At 47.1% G+C, this 26,190-nt stretch overlaps 1 protein-coding gene across 2 annotated transcripts in view; it reads right to left on the minus strand.

Moving 5' to 3' along the window:
• Nucleotides 1–26,190, minus strand: part of Tcerg1l (transcription elongation regulator 1 like) — a 183,669-nt gene that overhangs the window by 132,108 nt on the left and 25,371 nt on the right. For both annotated transcript variants that reach the window (XM_060381606.1, XM_021635078.2), the window contains one exon: nucleotides 12,102–12,299. In XM_060381606.1, coding sequence (XP_060237589.1) covers nucleotides 12,102–12,299 — 198 coding nt within the window. The remainder of the gene's footprint in view (nucleotides 1–12,101; nucleotides 12,300–26,190) is intronic.

The following is a 26,190-nucleotide window of genomic DNA, read 5'->3' on the forward strand; positions in this document are numbered from 1 at the left end:
TCACAGAGATAGTACAAGATGAAACTCTCATCCTACAACCACCCTGCCTCCGTTCGCTGTCTTGGCTAGAGCATCTTGACCCAGATGGCCTGCAGAGCCACAACGGCTGCCCTTACCAGACACATGCAAGAGGAAAGAATGTGTCTCCCTCACAGAGTAAGGCACTTTCAGAACAGACATTAAGTCTTGCCCAAGTCCCAAGCAAGACTAAGCCTACTGCCTAAAAGTGGTATGCCCCGTAGAGGCTTTGTTTGCTCTAAGCTCTCTGACTCTCCCTAGGGAAGATCAGATCTAGTGGCCTGGTCCACTGATGTAAGTAACTGTCTCCTCCTAGAAAGACCCCCCTGCGCTCACTTCAGATTATCCAGACTCTCATCCAGAAATGGCTCCTGAGTGGGGAGTGGCTGAATGACTTACCGAGCAGGCAATGAAGGAAAGTATTTATCAAAGAAAAGCCAGATCTTCTCCCTATATTGTCTGTAGAAAAGCCCATTATCTTAAACAGACATAAAAGCCCTGTTCTGCCACATTAGCAGACACGACTCAGTTGGAGGAAGGAACGGAAGGGATGGCAAGGGCTCTGGAAAGGCATCGATGGTTTCACCAGTTTATGATCTTTCCAGGCCCCAGAAATCAGCTGCTCCTAGAATCTTTGTTGTTGTATACAGCTACCTAAGGATGGTCACTCTTTCCATGGACACAAACACACCAGGTTCTGGCAATAGAAATGCGGGCCTTCTTTTGATGCTTATCACAATCTTAGGTCTTTCAAAAAGTCTCAGATGCTTTCCTTATGCCTATACATGCTGCTCTATGGTGAAGGGCTCCAGTTAAAGCAGAAAATGGTTTTATTCTGCTGCCTACCCTGGCTCAACTTGGCTCAGAGCTGCCCCTGCATGCCAGTGTGCACATACTGGCTCTGAGCATGAGCAACTTGTAGATACAAAGCCTCAACCCCTCGCCCTTCTTTCCCAAACCATCGCAGGAAGCAAAAGCATTCACTGTGGCAATTAAAAACCTAGGAACAGAAAACAATGCCCGGTGCTTATCAGAGCATGAGTCAAACAGAAGCCTCTGCTTATCTAAATGGGGCCACACCCACTGAGCACCCAGAACCAGTTTCACATGGCTGGGACTCTGATAAAGCAACACTGTGAAGGTTGAATGAGATGTCTCCTAGGCTCAGGCATTCGAATACTTGTGCTCCAGTGAGAGGGTGGCTGTTTAGGGGGGATTAAAAGTTGTGGCCTTGCTGAAGAAATATGTCCCTAGGGGCAGGCTTAGAGGTTTCAAGTAATTTGTGCCATTTTGAGTTAGTTCTCTCTGATTCTTGTTTTGGGGTGGAGATGGGATGGGCTATTATTTCTGAAACCTGCTGCCATGTCAGCGAGCCATGAAAATGATGAACACTTATCCCTCTGGACCGCAAGCTCAAACAAACCCTTCTTTAAACATGTTGCCTTGGTGTGGTGGTTTGAATAACAACGGTCCCCATAGTCTCATAACGTTTGGTCATTATTGAGTGGTGCTACTTGACAGAGATTAGGAGATATGGCCTTGTTGGAGGAAGTGTGTCAATTCGGGGTGGGATCTCAAATGCTCAAGCCAGGCCCAGTATATCTCTTCCTGCTGCCTCCTGATCCAGATGTAGAACTCTCAGCTACCTCTCCAGTACCACCAAGTCTTTCTGCCTACAGCCATGCTTCCCACCATGATGATGGTGGACTAAAGCTCAGGAACTGTAAGTCAGCCCCAGTTTAATGTTTTCCTTTATAAGAGTTGCTGTGATCATGGTGTCTCTTCAGAGCAATAGAACTCTGACTAAGACAGTTGGTCATAGTGTTTTATCACAACAACAAAAAAGTAACCAATACATTGTCCATGTGGTTGACAATGGGATCGATGAGGGGTAGGCAAAGCTGAGACAGCCTGTCAGAAACCACCTGCTCCTGGGTGTCACCTTATTCTCCAGACATTGGTGAGGACCACCATGCTGGCTGACTGTGGAAGCTTCTTGATGGAGTCTACAGCCCATCGTTTTAGAGGGGATGTAAGTTTGTTTTCCTGTTGCTGTGGTAAAATGCCCTGACAAAGCAATTCAAGGGAGAAAGGGCTTATTTTGAAGTACCTGGTCACATTACATCCGCAATCAGGAAGCAGGGGACCTAAACATCACTCACTTCAATTAACTCAAGCAACGCAATCCCTCAAAGACAGACAGTATAGCCCTAGATTCAGTAATCCTTCAGGCACGGTGAGGGCCTTGCCTCCTAGGAGAGTCCAGATCCTGTCAGGCTGATGATTATTAACCACTACAAGGATGAAATGCAAGAGCAGTGCCTGAGCAGAAGACCCATCACTGCCAGTACTGAAGGAAGCCCTGAGCTCACCTAAGGTGAATGGAATGAAGACCACTTTAATTTTCTAATCTGTGCTTTTCTCTCCACTGCATCCAAGTGAAAACCCGTCACTGGGGAATCAATGATGTAATGAAAAGGAAACCAGCAGCCAGGAAAGATGCTGATGGTTCACCAGCTCCTGACCTGGAGACCATCCTCACCAGGAACCTGTCACAGGTGTGACAGGACAAATGGCATAAACTGTCCTCAAAGCTAGTCTGACACTCTGCACATATTTCTGTCTGTTTCCTTGATTCAGAGCCAGATTGGGACTTGAGCTCGGGAGAGGCGGAGGGAAGTGTCAAAACTCAAACACTACAGGAGGGTGAAAAGCTAACTGCAGATCCCCTGTCACCACTTCTAATGAAAGCAGCATGTCATAAGAGGTGGGGAGGGAAGGGGCACTCATGAGCCCCGGAAACTTATGCTCTGAGCTCAAGGCCACAGTTGTCAAAGTGACACTCTGTCCTTACTGAACCACCCCAAGTTCTTAGGACTAAGGGAATGAAAATGTAGAACTCTGCCAGCTGAGTAGCCTGAGTCCCAACCTGAGTTCGTTTACTTGCAGGAAGCTGCGGACTTTTGAGTACATTTTATTTTCCACTCTTTCTTATCAATTTCTACTTACGTTCCACGTTATTTCCAGGGTAATCCAAACCCTGCTCTGGAAAGACTAGAGACCTGAGGTGAGCTCCCTTCAGTCCACTGGCTCAGGTACAAACATGACCAGAAGCTAAGGAGTCTACAGGAATGACTGATGCCTCAACAGCTGTCCAGATCCTGAAGAAGGGGCTGTACTTGGACTAGGAACTTTCCTCTTCTCCAAGGGCCTGACTAACACCCCTACACCATTTTATCCTGTGCTCTGTCCCCACTCTAACAGCATCTACCTCTAGCACCCACCCGTTCCTCTGTTAAGTGAAGTGGAGCCATCACACCTTGGACTACCACACCGAGGGATGCCTCTCACCAAAACCTCATATCTCCCCCCTCCTCTTCATCTACCAACATCTGCTATAAAGAAAAAAATCAACAAAATGAAAAAAAAACAAAAACAAAAAAAAACAGCCTACAGATTAGGGAGATCTGTAAAAACTGGATGTGCAGTAGGATTAACATAAATTAAAGTACTTGTAAGCTAATTTCAAAAAACATACACAACAATTAACAAAAGGGTGGGAGAGAACAGTCACCAGAGACTCTTTGAATGACCAGTACGTAAGGGCAAGGGCGGGCAGCATCTCTCACCATCAGGGACTGGAGATCAGGACTACTGTGAGACAGAGTAGCCTGATAAGCTGGCATTGGTGGAGAAGAGAGTAGGTATAGAGGCTCTGTGAAGGTTGGAACAAGGGGAACCCTTGCTCACTGATGGTAGGAACAGTCCACATGAAGTCCATGTGGCCATTTTGGACAACAGCACGCAGGGTTCTCAAGTGGTCAAGAGACACCCTACCATATGATCCAGACTTCTGTTTTCTGAGTGTACATCCAAAGGAACAAAGTGGTCACCCTTTAAAGAAATCTGTGTTCCTTGTAGCATCGTTCCCAACAGTTAATATGTAACAAGATATTCAATGAATGACTAAAGAGGCTGATGTGAACATAGAAGACATTGTATCAGATGAAACAAGCCAGGTACAGATAGAAAAAAATATTCTATGACATTACCACATGAGAAATCTAGGGGAAAAATAAATCTAATAGTGACAGAGAGAAAGAGAGTTAGTTTTCCATTTACATTTTTGTTGTTGTTGTTATTTTTGGTCTGTGTGACCCTTTCTCTCTCTTTAGAACAGTGAAAGTAGCTTTATGCAGGACCAAGTTTAAAGACCAAATGTGGTGCTAAAGAGATGGCCTAGTGGTTAAGAGTGCTTATTGTTCTTGTAAGAGGACCTGAGTTCGGTTCCCAGCACACATAGTGGCTCACATATGGTTGTAATTGAAGTTCTGAGCAATCCTTTGCCCTCTCCTGGCTTCTGAGGGCTCCTGCATATATGTGATGCATATAAAACTTACAGAGGTTAAAACACATACAGGTAAGTAAACTAGAGATAGATAGATAGATAGATAGATAGATAGATAGATAGATAGATAGATAGATAGATCTTCAACCACCAAATGCATGCTATGAGCTCATCATTAAAGTGGGTGATAGCTGGTTTTTAGACGGGAAAATAAACAGGTACCCATATGTAAAAAAGATACCCATTTGGTTATCTGCAGTGACCATCCCACTATCTGCATATCTCATAATGCACGTCATGTGGTTTACACACAGATAGTAAAACATAAGGCAGAGCTTTTGACTGAGTGAGTCTGTGCTAAGCATTATAGATTAAGAAGCAGGAAGTGCAGGTCTCCATCAGCAGCATTAAACAGGCAGAGAAAGGAGCCCAATGGAAGTGAGTGGCTGTTGGAACAGAGGGCTGATGTGTTCTAAAGAGCCCTGTGCAAAGAAGGTAGGGTTAAATCCTGCTATATAGTGAGGCCTGCCTATGGAAGAACATTTGCAGAACACAGCTGAACATTAAAGGAAGGGAGATTCTAGAACTAACCTCCTACCAGTAAATTTCAAGACCTTCAAGAAATGCACAAAGACCACGGGACTAAGACATTTCTGGAAAGAGACTCCACAAGATACAGAAAATTTGACATGCGAGGTGGTAATAAACACTGTCATTATTAAGAATTTTTAACAACTAAAAAAGCCCAAGTAAATTAACCAGCGAGCTCTGACTTCAAGAGACAGATCCTTGGAACCAAATTTTTCCAAAATAAAACGAGTAACATTCATGGCTGCCTGAGACACACTGGATACAAGCAGTGTGGTATATTGTGGCCCCATTATAAGGCACTTCCAGCAGAGTCAAGGCCGTAGGAACATCCACAGTTGCCTCTGAGTGGGGGCAGACAAGTTTTAAAAACCCAAATCATGAGTAGATTAGTCTCCCTCAGACACTGGGGTAGAAACATTTGGAATCTACAAGGGAAGAGCATCTGCAAGGCTGTGAGAGAGATTCCTTTCCACAGAATCCACCCAAGATCTGATCAGGGTGACTATCACCTTTCCCTGCAGGTGGCCTATCAGCAGGCTCCAGTGAGCTTTGACATGCTATAGCATGCATGAACTGCCTCCAGGACCAGCATCCGCTCATTAAGTCATCCTGGCCACCAGGTTGGCACAACAGTCCTGACACTGGGTGTGAATTATAGTTGGTGTGGGACATGGCTGGATGCTATAGAAAGGCCTATCAGCAGGCTCCAGTGAGCTTTGACATGCTATAGCATGCATGAACTGCCTCCAGGACCAGCATCCGCTCATTAAGTCAGCCTGGCCACCAGGTTGGCACAACAGTCCTGACACTGGGTGTGAATTATAGTTGGTGTGGGACATGGCTGGATGCTTGAAAGGCATTTGAGTGTTGGCCACCCTTCCTTTTATGGGCATGGAGCTTAGAGCTGGGTCTTCACTCGCCTCAGTGCAATAGGCCAGGCTGCCTGAGCACCTTGGAACTCTCAGCTGACCATTTTGGATCTCAGAAAATCAGAAGTCAAGAGAAAAGGGATGAAGCATGGCCCAGCTGGAAGCCCTCACTAGGCAGTCTTGCTTTCCTCCTTACCTGATCAGAGCTGTCACTGAACCCATCTCTGTGGTGAGATCTTGGTCCCTGTCATGCCCAGGATGGCTATGGCTCAAAGCTAGTGGCCCTGCTTCTAGCATGACCCATTACAGAAACAGGCTTGTAAGGGAATGGACATCTTCAGAGGAGGGTACTCTTCATCACTGTCCAACAGGAAATAGACAGCAATGCAGACTGTCACCTCAGGGTCTCTCTGCTGAGCACTCCATGTATGCACCACCTACTAGGCAGTGATAGGCTTTGGCTGTGTCCATTCAGAAGAGAGCTACTGACGGTGTACTGTTCAAGCTTGGTTATATGTACGTGTGCAAACCTGACATCCTGGGGTCAAGAAAATGAAGCAAAAATAGACACCACAGGTCATTCCTGGCCGTGATAATTGTCTCAAATTCAGCAAATAAGAAAATGAAGGTGGTTGTCCCAGAGTGCACTGCAGAATGGGGGTCTCAGGCCACTCCCCTGACCATCACCATCTCAGTTATGGACAACCAGCCATATGTGGCACTGGGAGCCTGGAAGAAGAGCACTCCCACGAGAAATGTCCGGTGCAAGGGCCCAGAGGCAACCAGGGGCTTGCTGTGCTTGAGAACTAGGTAAGGAGTAAACAGTACAAAAGAGGGCAACATCCCAAACTAGCTACAGAGAGAGTAAGATTGAGGATAAGGGTCCAGCCTAAGCTATTGAGCCAGTGGCTGGGCATATGGGCTATTGACTTTTCTGAGGCACTCTGTGATCAGCTTACTTACTGGAAAACTAGGGAAAACATGGGACTCTGCCTTCTGTATAATATACAGATCTGTTATGGAAAACACAGAAGCCCATGGAAGTACAGGACATCAGGCTGGGAAAGTTGCTTCCAGAATGAGGCCATGGGAATACTGAAGGTATGTGAGTTATCTCCAGAGACCTGGAAAGGGCCCTTGGGAGGGCCACCAGCAAGGTGGTGTCAGAAGCAGAGAAGAAAAGCACTTCTGGAAAAGGAAGGTGAGAGTGTTCCATGGCATTTCTGTGTCTCCAATGTGTCTCCGCACTCCCTGTCATAGGCATGGGGTATCTCTGCAACCTGTGTGAACAGGTGGCCTGCATGAGCCCAAGGGGGCACACTAAGAACTGCATACAAAAAGGCAGTCACAGAAGAATGCATAAATGTGGCTCGTTCCTGTTAAATTCAGCAGAGCCCCACTAGGCAGCACGAAGCCTGCCCAGGGATGACACATTTGCAAATGGGGAAGACATTTCACAAGCTGCAGAGGAAGGACAGCAGGGGTTCATTACCTCTGGAATGGGAGAAGCCAGGTGGATAGAGATCAATGACTGCATCCTGCCAGCCCCCTTTAAGGGAGGCAGCAGATGTCTTCAGCACTAAAGTCCTTTGGGGTGAGGATCTATTTCCAGTTTCCTTTTCAAGGATAGAGTGGGCAGGGTGTCAGGGTGGAGACAGCAAATGTAGACCCCAAAGGTGTGTGCTTCCCTGGGGATAGTGGGAATGGAAGGTTCTGGGGGAAGAATGGTCAAAGGTGGGCAACGTGGCAGGGAGGAATCCGTGGGCAAGCAGTCCTTACTTTGAGATCAGTAACAGAATCCCTAAAGAGGCAGTTCCGCCCCTCACCCACTGCCTTGTGTAGGAATACAGGGCATTCTTATAGAGTTCCCGATCGGAAATCATAAATACTCAGAGCCTTCTGCTTGCTTTGTTTACATTCAATCATGATCCCCTCTGGGCAGGGCGACCTCCAGGTGCCAGGCGCTTGGGAGTATCAGTAATTATATTGCTTCAGGTTTTCTGATTTTTTTTTTTTTTTTGTCTCTGGAAATCTCTAAAACCGTAATATGTGTTATGATACTTTTTATTACAGTAGAGGAAGGAATAATTCATATATTTTTAAAAAATAAATAGAAGCGGGCCAACTTTACCCCAAGCTGCTGCTCTCTGTAGTTAGAAGTAGCCAGCAGCTGTGGACTTCTCTAATGAGAGAGCCGCCAGCACTTGAAAGGCTATAGGAGACACTGATGCCCCAAGATGCCTTGGACTTGTTATGTGGCTTGGCTGGCAAGTCACTGGGAGACAAAGAAAATCGTCACTGCCCAGCTGTTCTATGTCAAGACAGCATGCTAAATTTAAACCAATAAATAGTTCTGGAAGCGAGAGAACAGGTGGCGAATGGTCTCGAGGCAGATGGTGCTTTTCAATATTTGTATCTGATCATAATTGGCGATACTAGAGACAGTGTCTCTATGCTCCTGTTTCACCTTCCTCACTTGGGAGCCCTGGAAAGGGTGGGTCACGTTTTAAAAATAAACTCTATCATTCTTTGGAGAAAAGCCATTCCAGATGCTTCATCTGCTTGGGGAGGGCATTGGGGACCTGGCTCATCTTCCTAAGCAAAGGTCTGAGCAGAAATGTGGCCCAGTGACTGCAAGCCAGGACAGTCCGTTCTGGAAACACCAGGGAGGCATGCCTGCCCTGGGCCACATCCTCTACCTCTCCTCCTGTCCTTATACCCAGGCTAACATTGAAACATAGCTATGATGACCAAGACCTCTTCCCCTGAATATATATCTTTTATCATCTGAAACCCCAAGGAATAGTCAGAAGCTAGTTAAAAGCAGTTTGCTGGTGGCAGGAGGGTCCCTGTCCTGTTCCCCGTCCCTTAGTGGTTCCTCCAGCCAGCAACCTGAACTGTCAGCAGAAGAGACAACATGTACCCCGATGAGCTTGCTCCTACTCCAAACTGCCCTCTGCCCCAAGTAGGATTCAGGGGCAGGTGGGCAACCAAGGGCATTAGACTCCACAACCAGACAGAGCAGCTCTTCTCAACCCAACAAGGAGACTCAACAGGGTGCTGGATCAGGGGTGTTGCTGAGCCCACAGATCCACATCCTATTCTCCACTGAGTACAGGAAAGACCCATCTTTGTGATGGGGGATACACGGTCCAGGAGAGGGACAAGTTCCACAGGTATCAGGCTTATGGAGAACAGCCTCAGGCTTTGGCTGTATACACTACACATCAAAGGAGACAACCCCATTAGAACAGAGCTTAGAGCCAGCCGCTGGCTCTTTGAATATGGACTTAGAACTCCACACACACCAGGGCTGCAGACTTAGTATAACTCCTCTGGCTCCATTCTGTCCACAGAGATGTTTCCTTCTGGTGCTCTAGCTAATAGAACACACACAAACACACACACATACACACACACAAACACACACACATACACACACACAAACACACACACACACACACACACACACATTACTGTTCTCCCTACCCAGCAGACCTTATTCATGTTGCCCCAGTACAAAGTCTCACAGTTTCTTAAGTGATATTTTAATTTAAACCACAGGGTTTATAAGGAGGTAGGACTTGGGGCTGTCATGAGTATTGTAGGACCCAGCCTCTACTCACACACTGACATAACCAAAATCCATCTCCAGTGGTTGTGTGATATCCCCAGGAGGCAAAATTGTCCACAGTTGAGCCTCATTAACCCAAACTGTATGAAGCCTCTGGGGCATCTGGCTTTTTACATCAAGCAACAGTCAGGCTCATCATCTGAAATGGAAATTGCCCTTCCATTATGCACAGTTTGCTCACTGCAGATATGTCAAGAACCACAGATTGCAGACAAGCTTGCACAGGGAACAGGATGCATCAGCCTTGCCTTTTCTGTCCATCTAAGCCTGTCTCCTCCACTTCACTCCACTCCACACCGAGTCCCTTAAGAACTTTGTCTTCCTCTTGATCCCAGCCTGGTTCATCCTTTGCAGGAGTTGTAGGAATTTCCTGGCAAACTGGTCCTCTGAAGAATCTCTTCTTTCATGTCACTCATTCCAAGGGCTCCTTAAAGTGGCTTAGAAACACGCCTACAGAGTGATGGGTGTCTTTACTTAGGGTTTCTATTGCTGTGATAAGAACTGCCATGACCAAAAGTAACATGAAGAGAAAAAGGTTTTTTCCAGCTCTAAACTCCCAGGTTACAGTCCATTATCGAAGGAGGCAGAGACCCCTGCCTCAGAACTGAAGCAGAGGCCATGGAGGGGTGCTGCATACTGCCTTGCTCGCCATGGCTTGCTCACCCTGCTTTCTTATAGGACCCAGGACCACCAGCCCGTGTGTTGCACTGCCTACAATGAACTGGGACATCCTACAACAATCATCAATCAAGAGAATGCACCACAGGCCAGCCTGGTGGGGACATTTTCTCAGTTGAGGTTCCCTCTTCCAAAATGACTCAGGCTTCTGTCAAGTTGGCATGAAACTAACCAGAACAATGGGCAAGCTATGCATCCTTCCACCTCCTTTTAGAAACTCAAGGGACCCTTGACATGGTTTTCCACCAGAACTATCCCCAGTACCCCTCAATGCACCCAGCTAGAGAAGAGACCCAGGCCAACACAACCAGGTGGCCACACCTCCCAAAGAAGCCCTAGCTTAGACACCCCTGGGTTTCACAAGACCTGGAAATGGAAGCCAGCAGACAGTACAGTGTCTGCTTCCAAAATAAAATTTCATAAGCATTAGAGGATCGGAGTGAGGGGTTTTAGCCTACAGCTTCCCACAGCAGGAACATGGGCTTCAAACACAGACTGCCCAAGGGCTTGTTCCCATCATATTTAAATGAGAGCTCACTAGCACACTGAAATGGAATTCTGGGCTATACAATGTATTACAGGTCAGCCAATCCGTGAGACTGGTAGAGGAACACAGAGGCCAAAGGTCCAGTTGAAAAGGACCACATTAGATTCACCCGAAAGAAAAATCAATAACTGAGGCATGCTAAAAAACTGGAACTTGGGTTATTTATCCTTGACTCATACACATGTATGCGAGTGTCTGAACATGTATGTGTATGTATGCATATTTTTGTGTGTGCACATATGTGTCTCACCTGGTGATATGGTTCCTGTTGGGAATGTAGCAATTAATGACATGGCTAAACATCCCTTATCCAGAGTATTTGAGATGCGAACTGTATTGGTTTAGAAATATTTCCACATCTTAGACTATTTACATATACATAATAAAACATCAGATCTAAACATGAATTTATTCATTTCATATAATATATACACAAGCTTGTGTTTATTTTATATAACATTTTTTAACAATTTTAGGCATAAGCCACCTTTTCCAATGTGGAATTTTCCCACCTATGGTATCAAACCAGTACTGAGCGTTTCTGGCTTTGGATTTGTTGACTTGCAGGATTCTCAGCAGGCAGCAACCTGTCTCCTGCAGACTTTCTGTGCAAGCTCTACAACAGCACATGACCAACACACTGAATCAAACAAGACTTAGGGACGGAAGATTTACTCTCTGGCATTCCAAATTGTCATTGCTGTCACGTTTGAAGAAACCAGCATTGCCCAGGGACATGGAACACACTGATTCCAGTCAACAAATACAACACAGAGAAGGATAAGCACATCACGTAGACACAGCAGATAATGTGCCCCGTCTGGGAGCCATTCCACAGCTCATGAACCCACATCTCCAAATCTCTGCACCTTCAGATGCTGAGATCCCTCAAGTTCATCCTCTCCAATTCTTAAAAAAAAAAAAAGATTCAGGGCCATCCATTATGCCTCTTGTCCCCTGCCCCTGTCTAGTGGACAGGATTTCCCACATGCCCGGAGCAGCTAGCTCAAATGGCAGGCAGGACTGAAAAGAGGCATATGTAGCGCAGCAATAGGGACTAGTATATCATTAGCTGGGTTAGTTTCTGTTTCTTGGGTGAGTCACCCTTCCTCTCTGACATGGAAATCACATGAGTTGTAAAGGGATCCTGTCTCTTCACACATGCACATACAGAAGTCCACATGGGCACAGTCAAGCTATGCTCCATGGAGTCGATGTATATTTGCATAGTATGACATTGAGCAAACCTCACACAGCCCCAGCTGAATGGCCTTCCTGGATCTGGCTTCCAAAAACCTACAGCCTGTGTTCAGAGACAGTGACCAAGACACTGAGCCCCTGGGCCCAGCTGGCCCTACTTCCACAGCTGGATTCTAGGAATAATCATGGCTTTTTCAGATGGTACACTGTTCCTACCTGAGAACGGGGCAGTCCGGAGTGGGATTCTGATGGGGGTCAAGGTCAGGAAATGGCACGGCTGCATGATGGAGGGGGACAAGCCCCGGAGTTCCTCAGGGTCTACAGAGACCATGGCAGTAGCTGCAGCAGCTGCGGCGGCAGTGATGGTGATGGTGGGACCAGTACTGATTGGCTTAAGGCTGTTATGGCAACCACCTGTGGAGAGAGACCAAGGTCAGAACATGTGACACACATCTGTTTCAGATAAACACTGCCCTCAAAACATGTGAAAGTAACACTTCCCCCTTCAATGGCATCCTGTACTGATTAACATTGTCCTCATAGTGAATCTTGATACTCAGTACCATGTTACTGAAGTCACCAAGGAGAATTCAGGACATGCTTACCATAAAGGGAAATAGTGTCACACAATGTGTGTGAGATAGGTCATCTGAAGTGACCATGAAGGATGGTACTAAGAGAATCAAGGTTTGGAGGTTCTGCAGAAAGGGGTAGTTGTGGACCAGGGTGAGAAGAATTCTAAAGCACTAGGGCTCAGGATGCAGACCGCATGCACCAATCCAGTGGAAAAGTCAGCACCCGCTCAGGCTCTCCCAGATAGCCCTAATACAAAATCAAGGAATGGCACCAAGGCTACCTACAGTGAGTAAGTAATTCAGGCCACAAACTCACTTTGAAACATCGATCCTACAGGCACACAATCAGTCATCTTCGGGAGCTGACAAAATGCTAAGCAATGACCAGATGGAAGGCCTGCTTTCCCAAGCACCTTCCAAAGGGAAGTGGACAGTGGACACACTTCTCTGTTGGTTTTATGATATAGGTTGATGGATGTAAATCAAGGGAGATGAACTGATGAGTGGGTCTCATTTTCAGCATTTTGATCTTTACTGAGATGAGGACACATGGCACAATCATTCTAAAATGGGAGAGTAAGGCATGCTGGCCCTAAGAAGAAGGACCTAGGAGGATGTGTAAGAATTCTGGGGCAGATGCTACCCACATGATACAGGAGCTTTGAGGAAACTGGGAAGCAGAGTGGGGTAGAGCAGTGTGATGGGAACATCAGGCCAGGCAGGTGGACACAGGTGTGTGGATGATCGGTTCTGACGAAGACTAGTGGGCAGGGTCGGATGGGGGAAAGACCTGCTCAGAGCTCCTGCCATGGTCCTACCCTGGCTGCCTTTTGTATATGAACAGTCGGGACAGGGCTGAGTTCTGGATAGGTTCAGAGATGGGGTGTTGAATGTGGACCTCAAGGGAGACATCCATAAGGGAGAGAGAAATCTGAAGGTGTCTAGAAAAAGTAATGAATATTGTAAAATCAGATTTTTAAAAATATATACATAGAAAAAAAAAAAAGAAAAGAAAGAAAAGAAGGTCCTGACTGTGAGTGTATGTAAGTAGCAGAATCATGGTTTTCTCTCCCTGTCTTTCCACATTTACAAATTTCCCAAGAGGGACACACACCGTCTTTTAAAATTACACTCACAGAGCAAATAAGCAGGAACTTAGTGCTCCCCCCCCCCCCCCCGTAGCCCTTGACAGTTCCCTTATCATTACCACCTTCCCCAGGGTGCTACAGATCACCAACCATGAGCTCAGACTGCCAAACTGTTAACTACAGGCCAGCTTGCCTTCCATAGGTTCCTTCCTGGTATACACCCTGTGGATTTGGACAGATGTAAGAAATATCCACATAGCATCCCACATGAGAGTGTAACAACAGGCAGCTTCCCCCACACCCGCCCAGCCACTGATCCCAAAGCATCACAGTTTGGCCTTTTACAGAACATCATGTCTTTGCAGGCATCATTATCAGCCTTTTCAGTTGCCTTCTTCCACTCAGCCATCTGCATTGCAGTTTCCCTTCCTGTCTTTGTTATGACTCAATAGCACGTTTCTTTTTATCATTGAGTAATGTTTCATTATAAAGTTGTAGCACAGTTTATTTTCCACTCGCCTACTGAAACACATTTTGGCTGCTTCCGGGTTTTGACAATTACGATCAACGCTGCTCTCCGCATCTGCATGCAGGCTTTCTCACCGGCACGTTTTCAATTCCTTTGGGTAAACAACACGGTGTAATTGATGGATCATGTGGCACAGGAGAATTATTTTTGCTTGTAATCTTTGCACGTGTGTATGATACATGTGCGTGATCTTGTATCTTCAGTGCAGGCAGGCATGTGACACGGAATACATGTAGAGGACAGAAGGGCATCAGTCCTTTACTTCCACCTTGTCTGAGATAGGCTCTTGGTCTATTGTGTATGCCAGAAGCATCCAGAGAGTCTGCTGTCTCCGTCTCCCATCTCACTGTAGAAGTGCTGGGATTACAGACGCAGGTTTCACATCCAGCCTCACAAGAATCCTAGGGACCCAGACCCTGGTCCTCAGCTTGCGGGGTAAGTTCTTTCTATGCTGAGGCACCACTTCAATCTATGCCTATCCTTCGAAGAAATCTCCAGCGTGTCTTCCTGTTGCGGTTCCCACCCAGGGAATGAGCACCCTGGCTGCCCACAGCCTGGCATGTGCTCTGTGTCACCTGTGTTCTGGCTCTGATCCTTCCCACTCTGTGTGCTGTGGTCTCCCAGTGTTGTCATACACACACACTTGAAATGAGTGCCGTCAGGAATGTACCACCTTCATGATAGAAGCACACCATGTACAACTGGTGAAACAGAGCAGGTGTGCTGTTCCCCACTGAGGCCTACTGTCCTTCTGTCCACCAGCAGTTTCCTGCCAGCAGTCTGACTGATATGGAAACGTGTCATAATCCCCCTGTGTGTTTGCCTTTTTTCAGAATGAGTTACAGAATCGACAGGCTCACCCTCACATAGCCAATAAATAAACTAGGACAGCAAGAGAACAGAGTCGTGCATAAGTGTGCCATATCCGGTTCCTCACCCCCATCATAGTTGTTCCCTGTTCAAAGTAGCCATGAGTAAACCACTGAGCCAACACATTGATGTCTTCCAGTCACCATAAAACAGTGCTGGGAGCCAAAACACTGTCAGCACTTTGGGGATGTAAGGTCAGCTAGCAAGGACATTTTGAACATTCTGATATACTTTAGGACCTAGACGAATGTTTCTCACTCAAGGTCACCCCACCACCAGCAGCCAAAGGTCCATTTCTTCCCATTTCACTGTGGCTACAGAAAACATAGCTGGGGTATAATTACACACATGCTCTTCTCAAAAGTCTGGAGAGATGCCAGAAGTTCGAGACGGGTTTCAGGAGGAGGTGTAGGAGGTCTCAGGGAGACATGGAGGTTCTAATTATGAGAGCCCTCAGAACTCCCCACTAGAAAGCAAGGTGAGATGGGAGAAGTAAACTAGAGGGATGTAGACTAGAGGAAAGTGACCCAGGCTTCCACAACAGGACCTTCATCCTTACAAGAATGAAATCCTGCCCAGGCAGGAGCTCGTGGGAACCATCTCTCCATAGTACCCAGCTTTCTACCCCACAGCATTGCCTCCTGTCCCTAATAGACCCAAGTTGTACCTGCCAGAAACCTCTGGGAACCAGTCATCCAGGACACCTGACTCTTAGCCCCACATCACAGTCCCTCATGGGCCATAAGACATGGAAAAAAAGCATGTGTCTCTGCTCTAGCTTTTCTGTAGCCCCATCAAAGTGGGACTCTCGTTGTGAGAGTTCTAGGGAGAAGCCTCCCACAGGGAGCCCAGCTCTGTGCAGGAAGGACAGTTCGGGACCTAAGGTTTTTGTAGATAAGTAAATGACCTACTGTCCTCAGACACAACTCAGAGTAGAACCTCAAAAGACCAGTACAGAACCCAAGTCATTTTTCAGACAATTACCACAGATGTACCCGGAAGGCCTCTCAGAAGCTGCGTCCCTGATCAGGCTGTGTGGGCAGCAGGTATACATGGCAGGCAGGTTCTGCTGGAAGGGGACTAGACCCCAAGCCCCAGGGCTAGTCATGGCCCTCTATTTTGCCTTCCTGGCAGAGGTAGTGCCTTCACACCCAAATCTCTCCATCTGAGACCTGGGCTGAGGTCATTTCCAGTGACTCTGATTCTACCTGTTCGTGAAAGGACAGGTGAAAGAGGCCCCAAAGACTACCATACCACCCACCCAAGCTTCCCTTTCTAGGCCCTGACCTCCAACCTCCCTATCCCAGGATCCACAAAACCTTTTAAATACCCAAGTTCTCATGTCTCAGCTAGGGAAAGACCCATGTCTGCAACTGTGCTTGGCCCCAGCCTAGACTGCATTGTTTTGAAGGAAAAAAAAAAAGGTAAAAAGTTTATATTTCCTCAATTTCCTACTCTGCATCAAATACCTTCCATTGTCCTGTGCTAGTACTGGATTTTTCTGAAGCCAGACAGCCCTCTTAGCTGAGCTTCTGATGGAATGAGCTCCCCATTCAGATGCCCCACTCATCAGACAACTGTCTAGGCTGCAGACTTCCCACAGGAGACACTGCAGTGGGACCTGTGAGTGGCACCTTCCCTCCAGCTACGAAGAAGTGTTAATGACTTCACACTCCAGTGCTAACAATGTAGTCTGATAATAAAAAGACTTTTACTACTAAAACATGCTCCAGCAAGCTACCATCAGTCAGGAACCTCTCAGAGCTGATGGACACCATACTTAAGGGGACCATGCCTTCATGTCTCTCCTTTATAAGACAGAGGACTCATGATCTCAGCCATGTGCTACCCGGTGATGCCTCTGAAATAAACTTGCTCTGTTCTTTAAAATGAAAGTGACCTTGACTGATAGAAGAGAAAGTTATCATTATAAAAGAAACAGATGCTAGCGCAGGTGAGAGCATTTTGCAGCTAGAAATATGAAAACCTTTTTAATTACCACGTGATTTCTGTTGCCAAAAGTCATCTGTCAACTTAAAAGCAAAATAACTATGACTCATCAATCTTCCCTTTAAAACTGAAAAGATGTTTTTTTTTTTTTTTTAAAAAACCTATGTTGAGTTCATTTGGCTTCATACAAAATTGCACCATCTCTCAATGTGTTCCCAAAATCATTCAAATGCCGTTGTAAACAGAAAGCTAACAATACGGACCACGTGTCTAATGTTGGTAGGTAACAGGGAGAGAAGAGGTCCTATCTTCCTCAAACTTTCTGAGACCCAGGCCCTTGTGTCCCTTGATATCAAAGCTATAAGAGCCACTGAATGGCCTACAGTGGTCACCAAACCTCCTCTAGAAGGCCACAGATCATGACAGCAAGCAGGAGGTACTTTGGGAGGGAGAAGGCTGCACTTTTGATCTCTTCCAGTTGCTGTGTTGCAGCACCTGGCATAACACCATAAAGGAGAAGAACTTCATTTGCTCACAGTTTCAGAGGGTTTGGTCCATCACATCAGGGAGAGACACAATGGCAGAGGAGCTTACATCACTGCAAACAGGATACAGAAGGAAGGGTATAGAGAACTGGGCTGTGTCAAGGACTAGCCACCACAGACACAGACAGGCCCCTCCAAGTAGACCCTGCCTCCTCCCATTCACTACTTTCCAGCAATGTGGTCCTACTGTGAACTCATCCAGAAGTTCATCTATGTGTATATCAGAGGCCTTATGACCTAATCATCTGTAGAAGACCTCTCAGACATACACACCTTGAGGGATCCTTTACTACCCATCCTCCTAGTTTTCAATTTAATAAGTTCACAATCAGAATTCAAACTCAATACTGGACACTTTGATGGATAGATTCATAGTTCACAGTGCATGAGAGAAATTATGAGGCTGCTATTGGCTTCTCCTTCTATCTCATCTCCCAGCCCTTGATCACAGAAGAGCATCTCTGTGCCAAGCTGCACACAGCTATGGGACTGAAAGATGATATGATAGAAACAAAGCACGAGGCATCACTGGACACAAATAGATAAATGCTGCTGGGTACCTGCTGTTTGAGAGCACCAGCCAGGAAATGCATGGAGCCAAGAGAGCCTGGATGCCAGCTACACCCCCTGAGATCTGCCTCTCAGCTGAGTTTGGAGTATAAGCAAGAAAAGCATTCAATAAACTGTGTCAACTGTTAAATAATGACAGGAACTTCCTTTTCCCAAAGGGCTTCAGAAAATCCCTTAGTTGAGTAAATAAATAGTAAGATAAGATAGGTACAGCCAGAAAAACCTGCTAAGCCAGCGAAGAGATAACTAGCAAAGCCATCCCAAAAGGATTACTTATAAAAGTCAATGTTCTAAGCAAACCAGTAATTAGCCAGGTGCTTCCTTGAAAGCATGGGGTTGAGGGTGAAAGGACAGAGGTTCATGAGACCTATCCTAGTAGGCTCAACCTCAACCGCTGCTTCCCATGTTTATGGGAGGCAGGTAAACATAGGAGACACTTTAGATCCTGTGTCCCTCACACACTTGCTTTGGGGTTCATGGACACCTTGACTTTTTCAACAATGCACTTGGTAGCCTTCTTCCTTTGATTGCACGCGCTGTACACACAACCCCTCTCCAAACAAAGCACCTAGAAACTTCACCACCCCTCCAGCCCTCACCGGCAACATGCTACATGTATTCTTATCTTTGAACAAAGGCATCCGTTTCCCCACTCCTGCTAACAATCAAATTTAGGTAGTTCCTATTCAAGTGTATTCCCAGTGTATACAGGTATAAAGAACAGAGTTAAATCTGGCCTGATCTGCTTTTGAGAAAGGCAATACTGCGTCCTCTAGTAACCTTTTAGAGAAATCCCTATTTACTATCTTATGCATATGCATAATTGGTGTGAATACGATTAAAACTAGATGCACTATGAAAAGAGTCATGGGCAGTTTATAACCCAAAACCTATGAATCAAAGCAGAGAATTTCCCTTAGAAACCAGTCTTTCCTTCCTTCACCTTAGACCCATAACAAGGACCCTAGGCTATACCCCAGGGCTCTTGAGTACTGTTACTCATGTGACCCACTGTCAATCTTAAAGATGCATCCTTCTATAATTTGAACTATCAATCTTTTTTACAGAAATCCATCTTGCTGCTTTTGCATATCTGTGTAAGCATTATTCTCAATTATTGGCAAACATCAATTATTGGAAACATCTGTTCCAGACCCTGACCACTGGTGACACAGCTGCTGGAGTTATCAAGGCCACTCTACTTATCCTTGCTCTCAAACTACAAAGGAGCTGTTTACATGTTCTCTTTGAAGGCAGTCCTCAGACAACCACACAGAGGAGACCTTCAAGAGCCCTGCTGTGGTTCTGTGATGCACCTCCCCTCACAGGCACACCTGAGTCTCTGAGATGCCCAGACTCTCCTGGGACATGTACACAGAAGACATGCGATTGTTAGCAGCCCTGCTTACTATGACACCATTGACCTCAAAGGTGAAGTCAGGCAGCAAGTTCTTCATGTATCCTACGGGGCAAGTGAAATGCTCTTACTGTCCTCTTCAAACTCTGACTTCAAACTCTGACACTGTTCGTGCTTAGATTTGCTTTCCTGGGACAAAATAGAGGGAAAGGAAGGAAAAACAGTATCTGTGAAGTCTCAGACAATGGGCAAACAGGGGCTCCAAAGGCATAGACATCAGACTAAGAGAGCAAAGCTGGCACTGTATAGAACCACAAGGGATGGGTAGCTGGCTGGACCTTCCCATTTATATCTCTGGGTATGTTCTACAACAGGTAAGACCTCAGTCCTTGCTATCTCCTTAGGCTTTGAAATGAAGAATGCTGGCATCAAGGGCCCTAGGGCCCATCCTTAGACTTTATTAGGGGGGATGACTACCAGTGGCTATGGAGTAAGTGAGATGTTAAATATTCAACGTCCATATTTTATAAAAGTAGGGCCTTGACTATGGCACGCCACATCTGTCAGAGCGGACACTCATATTGGGGCAAACTTTAGGACTCGAAGTTATGGAGTGTTGGATAAACACCAGAATGGTGAGAGCCTCTGCTGAGCAAAGTCTGATGAGCACCAGCTGTCACCCTCTCTGCTGAGCAAAAGCATTCAAAGAAATAAACAACCGTTCGTTAGCGACGTCTGCTTAGCAAATGGTTTCGGCTCCGGTGGAAATCCTTCAGGCGCTGTGCTACTGACTGGCAATCATTTCTGCAGAAAGGACTGAGTGATGAGGATGGCGGCTTCATGTGCATGGAGCACGTGGGCTCGGAAGGAGGTCTGGTGGGGGGGGGGCAGGGTGTGCTGCCGAGACCACAGGACTCACTCACAGAGGGCACAGGGGAGGGGTAGGGGGGACCGTCAACCGTCTCTTTCTTCCCATTATGTGAGAGCATTGGTTTTCTGTCCTCCAAGGAATAAAATCTGCTAGGATCCAACCATGTTTTTAATGGAAGAGTAGTGACAGGTTTCCCGAGTCTATGAGACAAGCTGATACAAACCCAGCCTCCATGTGTTTGAACTGTGGCTTAATGATGTGGCCAATATTTGCTTGTTTTGCTGTTTGTTCTGGTTGTTTTCTGAGAGAGACATCTAATTCCTGGTCTCGTTACAAGTGCTGAAGGTGCCAAGGAAGCCACCCTGCAAGCTGTGCTAGACCATCTGCTGAGCTCCATAGGCAGCGCTCATCTCACAAGCTCGGTGAGATCTCGCAGCCTTTCCCAAAGACTCACTGCAGTGTTCTCCCCTGCCCTCCCAGGGATGGGAGCAGCACAGACCCCTGAGGCTCAGCGTGCTTGCCATTTGCACAGACCACCCATGGCTGTAGGAAGGACACCCCTTCCTCACCATTTCTTTTCCTGGTCTGGCTCTTTGTCCCAACCATAGACAATGACCTCCAAGAATGAGGAATGTCACACTCTTGGGCAATCTCCCAGCAGTGAAGTAGCATAAGGAGGTACGGGGAGGGTGTTGATGTCATTTGGAGCTTCAGTGGCCTCGGCGGACTTGCCTGGCCCACTGAGCTCCAGTGTCCTCATTTTCTGAGAGTTCATGTTTGAGCCTCCAAACATGGGGAAGTCTCAGGGGCATAGAGTGCTAGGCAATGTCCCGCCATCCCGGTTTCTGAACACCTATGAGACACCAAAGCCACAGAGTACCCTTCCATGGTGGCTACGGCCAACTAACAGTTTATCCAGGTTGGGTATACTTTCAAAACATACATGCCCTGATGCTGGAATTTTATACACTGGGCTCATGCTAGACATGAATCCGGAGCAAGCGGAAAAGGGAAAAAGACTGAAATGACAATGTACAGCTGAACATACAGAGGCATCCAGAGTCAGAGGAGTGGGTGGGGGCCGAGACCACACCCCTCCTGGGGCCCACTGTTCTCTGTATCTAGCCAGAAAGCAGCTCCTTTCAGAGCCCAGACAGCACCTCAGGCAGAGCCCTTCCAAAGTTGCTTCTTTCTCCAGTCTTTCCCTGCGGGACCTGGCCAAGGGCTGCATAAACAAAGAATACATGTCAGCCAGGAGTTCCTAAGAAGGCCTTCAGACAAAAGTGACAGGGGGTCGTGACCAGGGCTAGCCTGACCTCCTCCCATGACATCTCTACCAGCTCCTTTGCTTGTCTTCCTGGAAGCCTCAGCCTAGGAAGAACATTGTCCTCATGGCAGTCACAAGACTGCATTCATAAGACCAGAACCCTCTGCCAGGGCTCCCGTGTGTGTCATCCTGGGGGGTTGGAGGCCCTGACAATGGTCTAGAGCATTTTCCGTTCAGGCCTCCAGCCTGCTCTGTTGGCCTCTTTGAGGAGTCTGATGAACCTGACCAAACTCCTAAAGGGAACCTGAGACCAAAGCCTTGGGGTTTGCTTTCACGGCCTCAGCAGCCAGCACTGCAAAGGGACCTGGTTATGGAGGAGTAAGGCTTCCTCCCCAGGGCACCTGAACACACAGAACAGGCCATGTCCAGCCTGTGGTATCTCCTTGCACCCCTCCTTTCGGCTTCCCTCACCACCACACTCCTATCCACATAGGGTTTAGACACACAGCAAGTACCTGGTGAGGGATGATTAACTCATGCATAGTCCTTGTTGCCCTCTCCCCTGGAGGTTCCACTCTCTAATTGATGGCATGTCTGGGGCCTCCCGGGGCCACTCCCTTTGCACACTTGTCCATCCCTGTGTCTTCTCTCCCTCCCAGCTCTCTGACCACACTTTTCAGTGTCCCCCATAGATCCCTCAGGTCCACCTGGATCTCAAGAATGTCTAGATGGTCCATGGCCTTAGGGAAAATCAAATACTGTTGGTTTACTAAAGGAACATTAACAATAAAATGACTCCTAAGGACATTCTACCATATCCATAGATCAGTGCCGTGCTCAGCTATCATCAGAGTAGTTTCCTCTTGAAGTAGATGGGAACAAATACAGATACCCAAAACTAGATGATGTGCAGAGACTGAGGGACTTTGGAGCACTAAGTCCTAAACGGAATGCCTAAATGGGATCAAACCCCATCCCTTGCACTCAGAAATCTACACAGAAGAGGGAATAGCATGGGCTGTCACAGTACTCACAGCCACATGAACTGTCCCCCTGGACACCTTGACCACTGATGCTCCCCCAATACCCTACATTATGTGCATGGTCACAGAGCAGCTCAGGCTTGATGACATCACCTGTCCTCCCCAGGCTGGCTCATCTGCTGGTGCCCAGGGAGCTGAGCACTGCTCCGGGTAGAGGCCTGCCCTGGGCTGTATCCCCCAAGGGCCCTTTGAAAGGCTCACAGGGCCAACCAGAGATAGGCTGAGGGTATGAATGCAATACAACCCAGAAAGCCCTCTGTTCAGGTCTTCAGGAAAGAAACAATGTTGCCAGAACTTACCTTAAAGTGCTAGTCAGTGGTCAGAGGAACATATCTCCAAGCTTTCCAAAGAAACAAACAAACAAACAAACAAAAAGGACCCTGTGAAGAATGGCTGGCAGGAAAAAAAAAAAAAAAACCCTTCCTTCTTGGATCACTTGCCTCCTTTACTCCTGCTCTGCTCCCTATGATAGAAGATGAGCCTGTGTCTAAGGTCTACTCAGAGGCCCAGATAAATACTGTTTCCATGTATTGCTGAGGAGAAAAGGCACCTTGCAGCTGGCTTGTCCAGCAGACATAAGAAAGATTATAGTAAATGCCATTTCTAAAATCACCCACATTCCATGTTATGAACGAGTCATTCAATTTCTCCAAATGACGGTCAACAGGAAGAACGAAACCCCCCATCTTCCAGGATAGGACAGTCAAACACTTCCTCATTAAGCGTGCTCAGTACAGATTACAACCGAGGTGAAGCCATTCATGGGGGTATGGCTTGTGATTCTCTTTACCATTCTCTCCCTACAGGAATTTTGAGATCGACTTCTATTTCATTTTGTCCATGTAGCCTCTTTCTGTTTATCCATCTGCCATAATAACTCACCCATGCAAAGAGCTGGGGCAATCCAGGTGCATTTCATTGAAAGCCTCAGGAGGAATGAGCTCATCACAGTCTGGGCCTCACTGCTGTGCAACTTGTGTGTTTTATTGTTGTTATTTTTCAGGCAGGGACTCGTTATGTTTCTTGGTTGGCCTTAAACACCTTGCCTAGGTGATCCTCCTACCTAGGCATCCTGAGAAGCTGGGGTTGCAGGACCATTCCACAGTGTCTGGCTCACACTATATATCTGTGTCCATTACCAAATTGCCAAGACTCCTCCCAAGTACTAGGAACAGGCCCCAAAATACCTCAAGATTTGTTCACTTTCTGATGGACCTAAGCATCAGCTGGTTGAAATTCTGTACAATGATGTCACGGCTCAGTGCTGGTGGTAAATGTGGCAATGCCTCCATCTGCCATCCCTTTAGTCCAGTCAGTCCAGGATTGCTACCTTGGGTGGCACCTGGTAGGCTCAGGAGTTCAGAAGAGAACCCAAAGCAATGTGTACCGATCAAGAACACTCAGCAGAGGCTTATGATAGGTGTTCTTTTCAGGGTCATTGCCTCCCAAACCCATGGGGATGGGTGGGGGGAAATGACTTTTCCATCTCCGCAGTAAAGGGCCAAAACCAGGACTAAGCCTGTCAACCCACCTCTGGCCCCAGGGCATCAAGACCTTCTTGTAAGGGTTGCATGGGTCTCCTTCCAGAATCTAAAAGCTAAAAGTCACAGCTTTGATGAGGCTGTCTAACAAGGGCCTGCGTTCAAAAGGCCCGTGGGCTCCTGCTTTTACAAACTATGCAACCTCCACATTCCCTACTAGACAGATAATAAAATGCCCAATCACCAAGTTACCTCACATACACACACACACACACACACGCTGTTCTCACAGCCCCAGCAATGCTGATGCTGGAAGACAAGTTATATAATCCCAGGGAGGCAGAGAATTTACTTAGCTCTTTTTGTCACTTTACAGATACTAATTTATTATTTTATGATTTCATGTAACTTGGTACACAATAATTTGAATATTCGTTTTATTAAAACAAGAGATTAATTACAGTACTCCAAAGAACATATTGCTGCTGAAACTCAGTAGTTCAAACTCAGTAGTTTTGTAATGAATTGAGTCAGGGGAGGGAGGAAGCCAGGATAGCAATGCTCTTCACAAGTAATGATGGTGGCCTCATGGTAACTTTGCTAAGTGCCGTCCCAGTGTCCACCCGGCCAATGCCTGTGATGGCAACAGCCCTTTCTGGAATTCGGAAGGGAACCCGATCACAGGAAGAGGCTTGGAGAGCAGCAGCCTACGCTCAGGTGCCGAGTAGAATGTGAACAGTGAGAGCATGCAGGCACCCTGGCCACACTTGAGTCCAAGGCTGGCTTAGGAAGACCCCTTGCCTCCCCCAGATCCACTGTCCAGCAGAACCCCAGAGCCTCGCTCACCTCCACCATACACACGAACATGTTCCTGAGTGGCACCATGCTCAGGAGGCAACCCTGTGCTCTGTAGGCCTCACGCACAAGAATGTATGTTAACAGGAGACCTTTGTCTTCTGAGAAAGCCATTCAGCAAGTGACTTCAGTAGGTTAAAAGGTCATACAATTTCCCCAGCTCCTAAGTTTCCTCTCCTGCCCCACACCCTGAGAAGGGCTTTACCCCGTGAAGGGTATGGCGACACTCACCCTGCAGAAGCCTAAGAGACGGCATGTCTGTGGCCTATATGGAGTGTGATGATCCTGACCAAAGACAGATCTGTCATACCAGAGAATGGATGTGTTCACAGAGGTACAGCAGGCCGGCTCTATTCTTAGCACACAGGGAGCAAATCTGACCTTGGGTACAAGACAGAATCCTATTTGTTTGGTACAGGGTTCTCTCTGGGTTCAGGGACTGGCTGTTTATCACCAGGCAGCTGTTTTTCACATTACATGTGCACGCAATTGACGCTCACCTCTTACCTGCCTCTTAATACCCCATGGTGGTAATAAAGCACCGGAAATTATTCTCAGCCACAACTTTCTCTTCAGAGACACATTTAGACAGCAATGCAATCAACCAGCCGATGGTCTTTAGGAACTTTGCTGCTTTGCGGTGCTGATCTTCGTTATGAAATTAAGATGATTGAATGCTTCATAATTGAGATACCAAATACGCCTTTCTCTCCAACACCTGCCTGAATGGCTCCTGCTCCTGAGCCTCCCCAGGTGAATGCAGGCGGCTGTTTGCATTCAACACTTGAGGACTTGGATCCAGATGAACATGACCATGGTGATGGATGACTGTATACCCAGAAACCTCCAACACTTTTACAGGAATCAGCCTCTAGACCAGGACTCCACGGACAAGCCCTAGTGGATATATGGAAAACCGAAGGCAGAAATTATCGGAAGAGCTTTCTCACCCTCACGGCATCCGTGGTGTGTCCTGCTGGTTTCAGCTGCAGCTGGCATGAACTGATGTTCTGAGTGGGCAAAAGCCATGGATACAGGAGTCAGGACATTGGTGGAACTGAGGACAGCCGTGCCCTTGCTGAGCCAGGAGCTGTGAGTTCCTGAAAGGCCGTCCTGCCTCAGGTATACCTGGTCTAGATGGGTTGGAGCAGCCGAGCCTCCAGGGAGCTGTTGGCTCCTACATCCACAGTGTGATTTGCAGTCAATGAAAATAGGGCTTGGCCCCAGCAGACACCTGGAGGCTCTGGAAGGTATACAGATTTTATATCCTGAGGAGCCCAGCAATGAGTCAGAAGCTTTTCTTG

This window comes from Meriones unguiculatus, chromosome 1, assembly GCF_030254825.1.
Source record: "Meriones unguiculatus strain TT.TT164.6M chromosome 1, Bangor_MerUng_6.1, whole genome shotgun sequence".
Classification (NCBI taxonomy): domain Eukaryota; kingdom Metazoa; phylum Chordata; class Mammalia; order Rodentia; family Muridae; genus Meriones; species Meriones unguiculatus.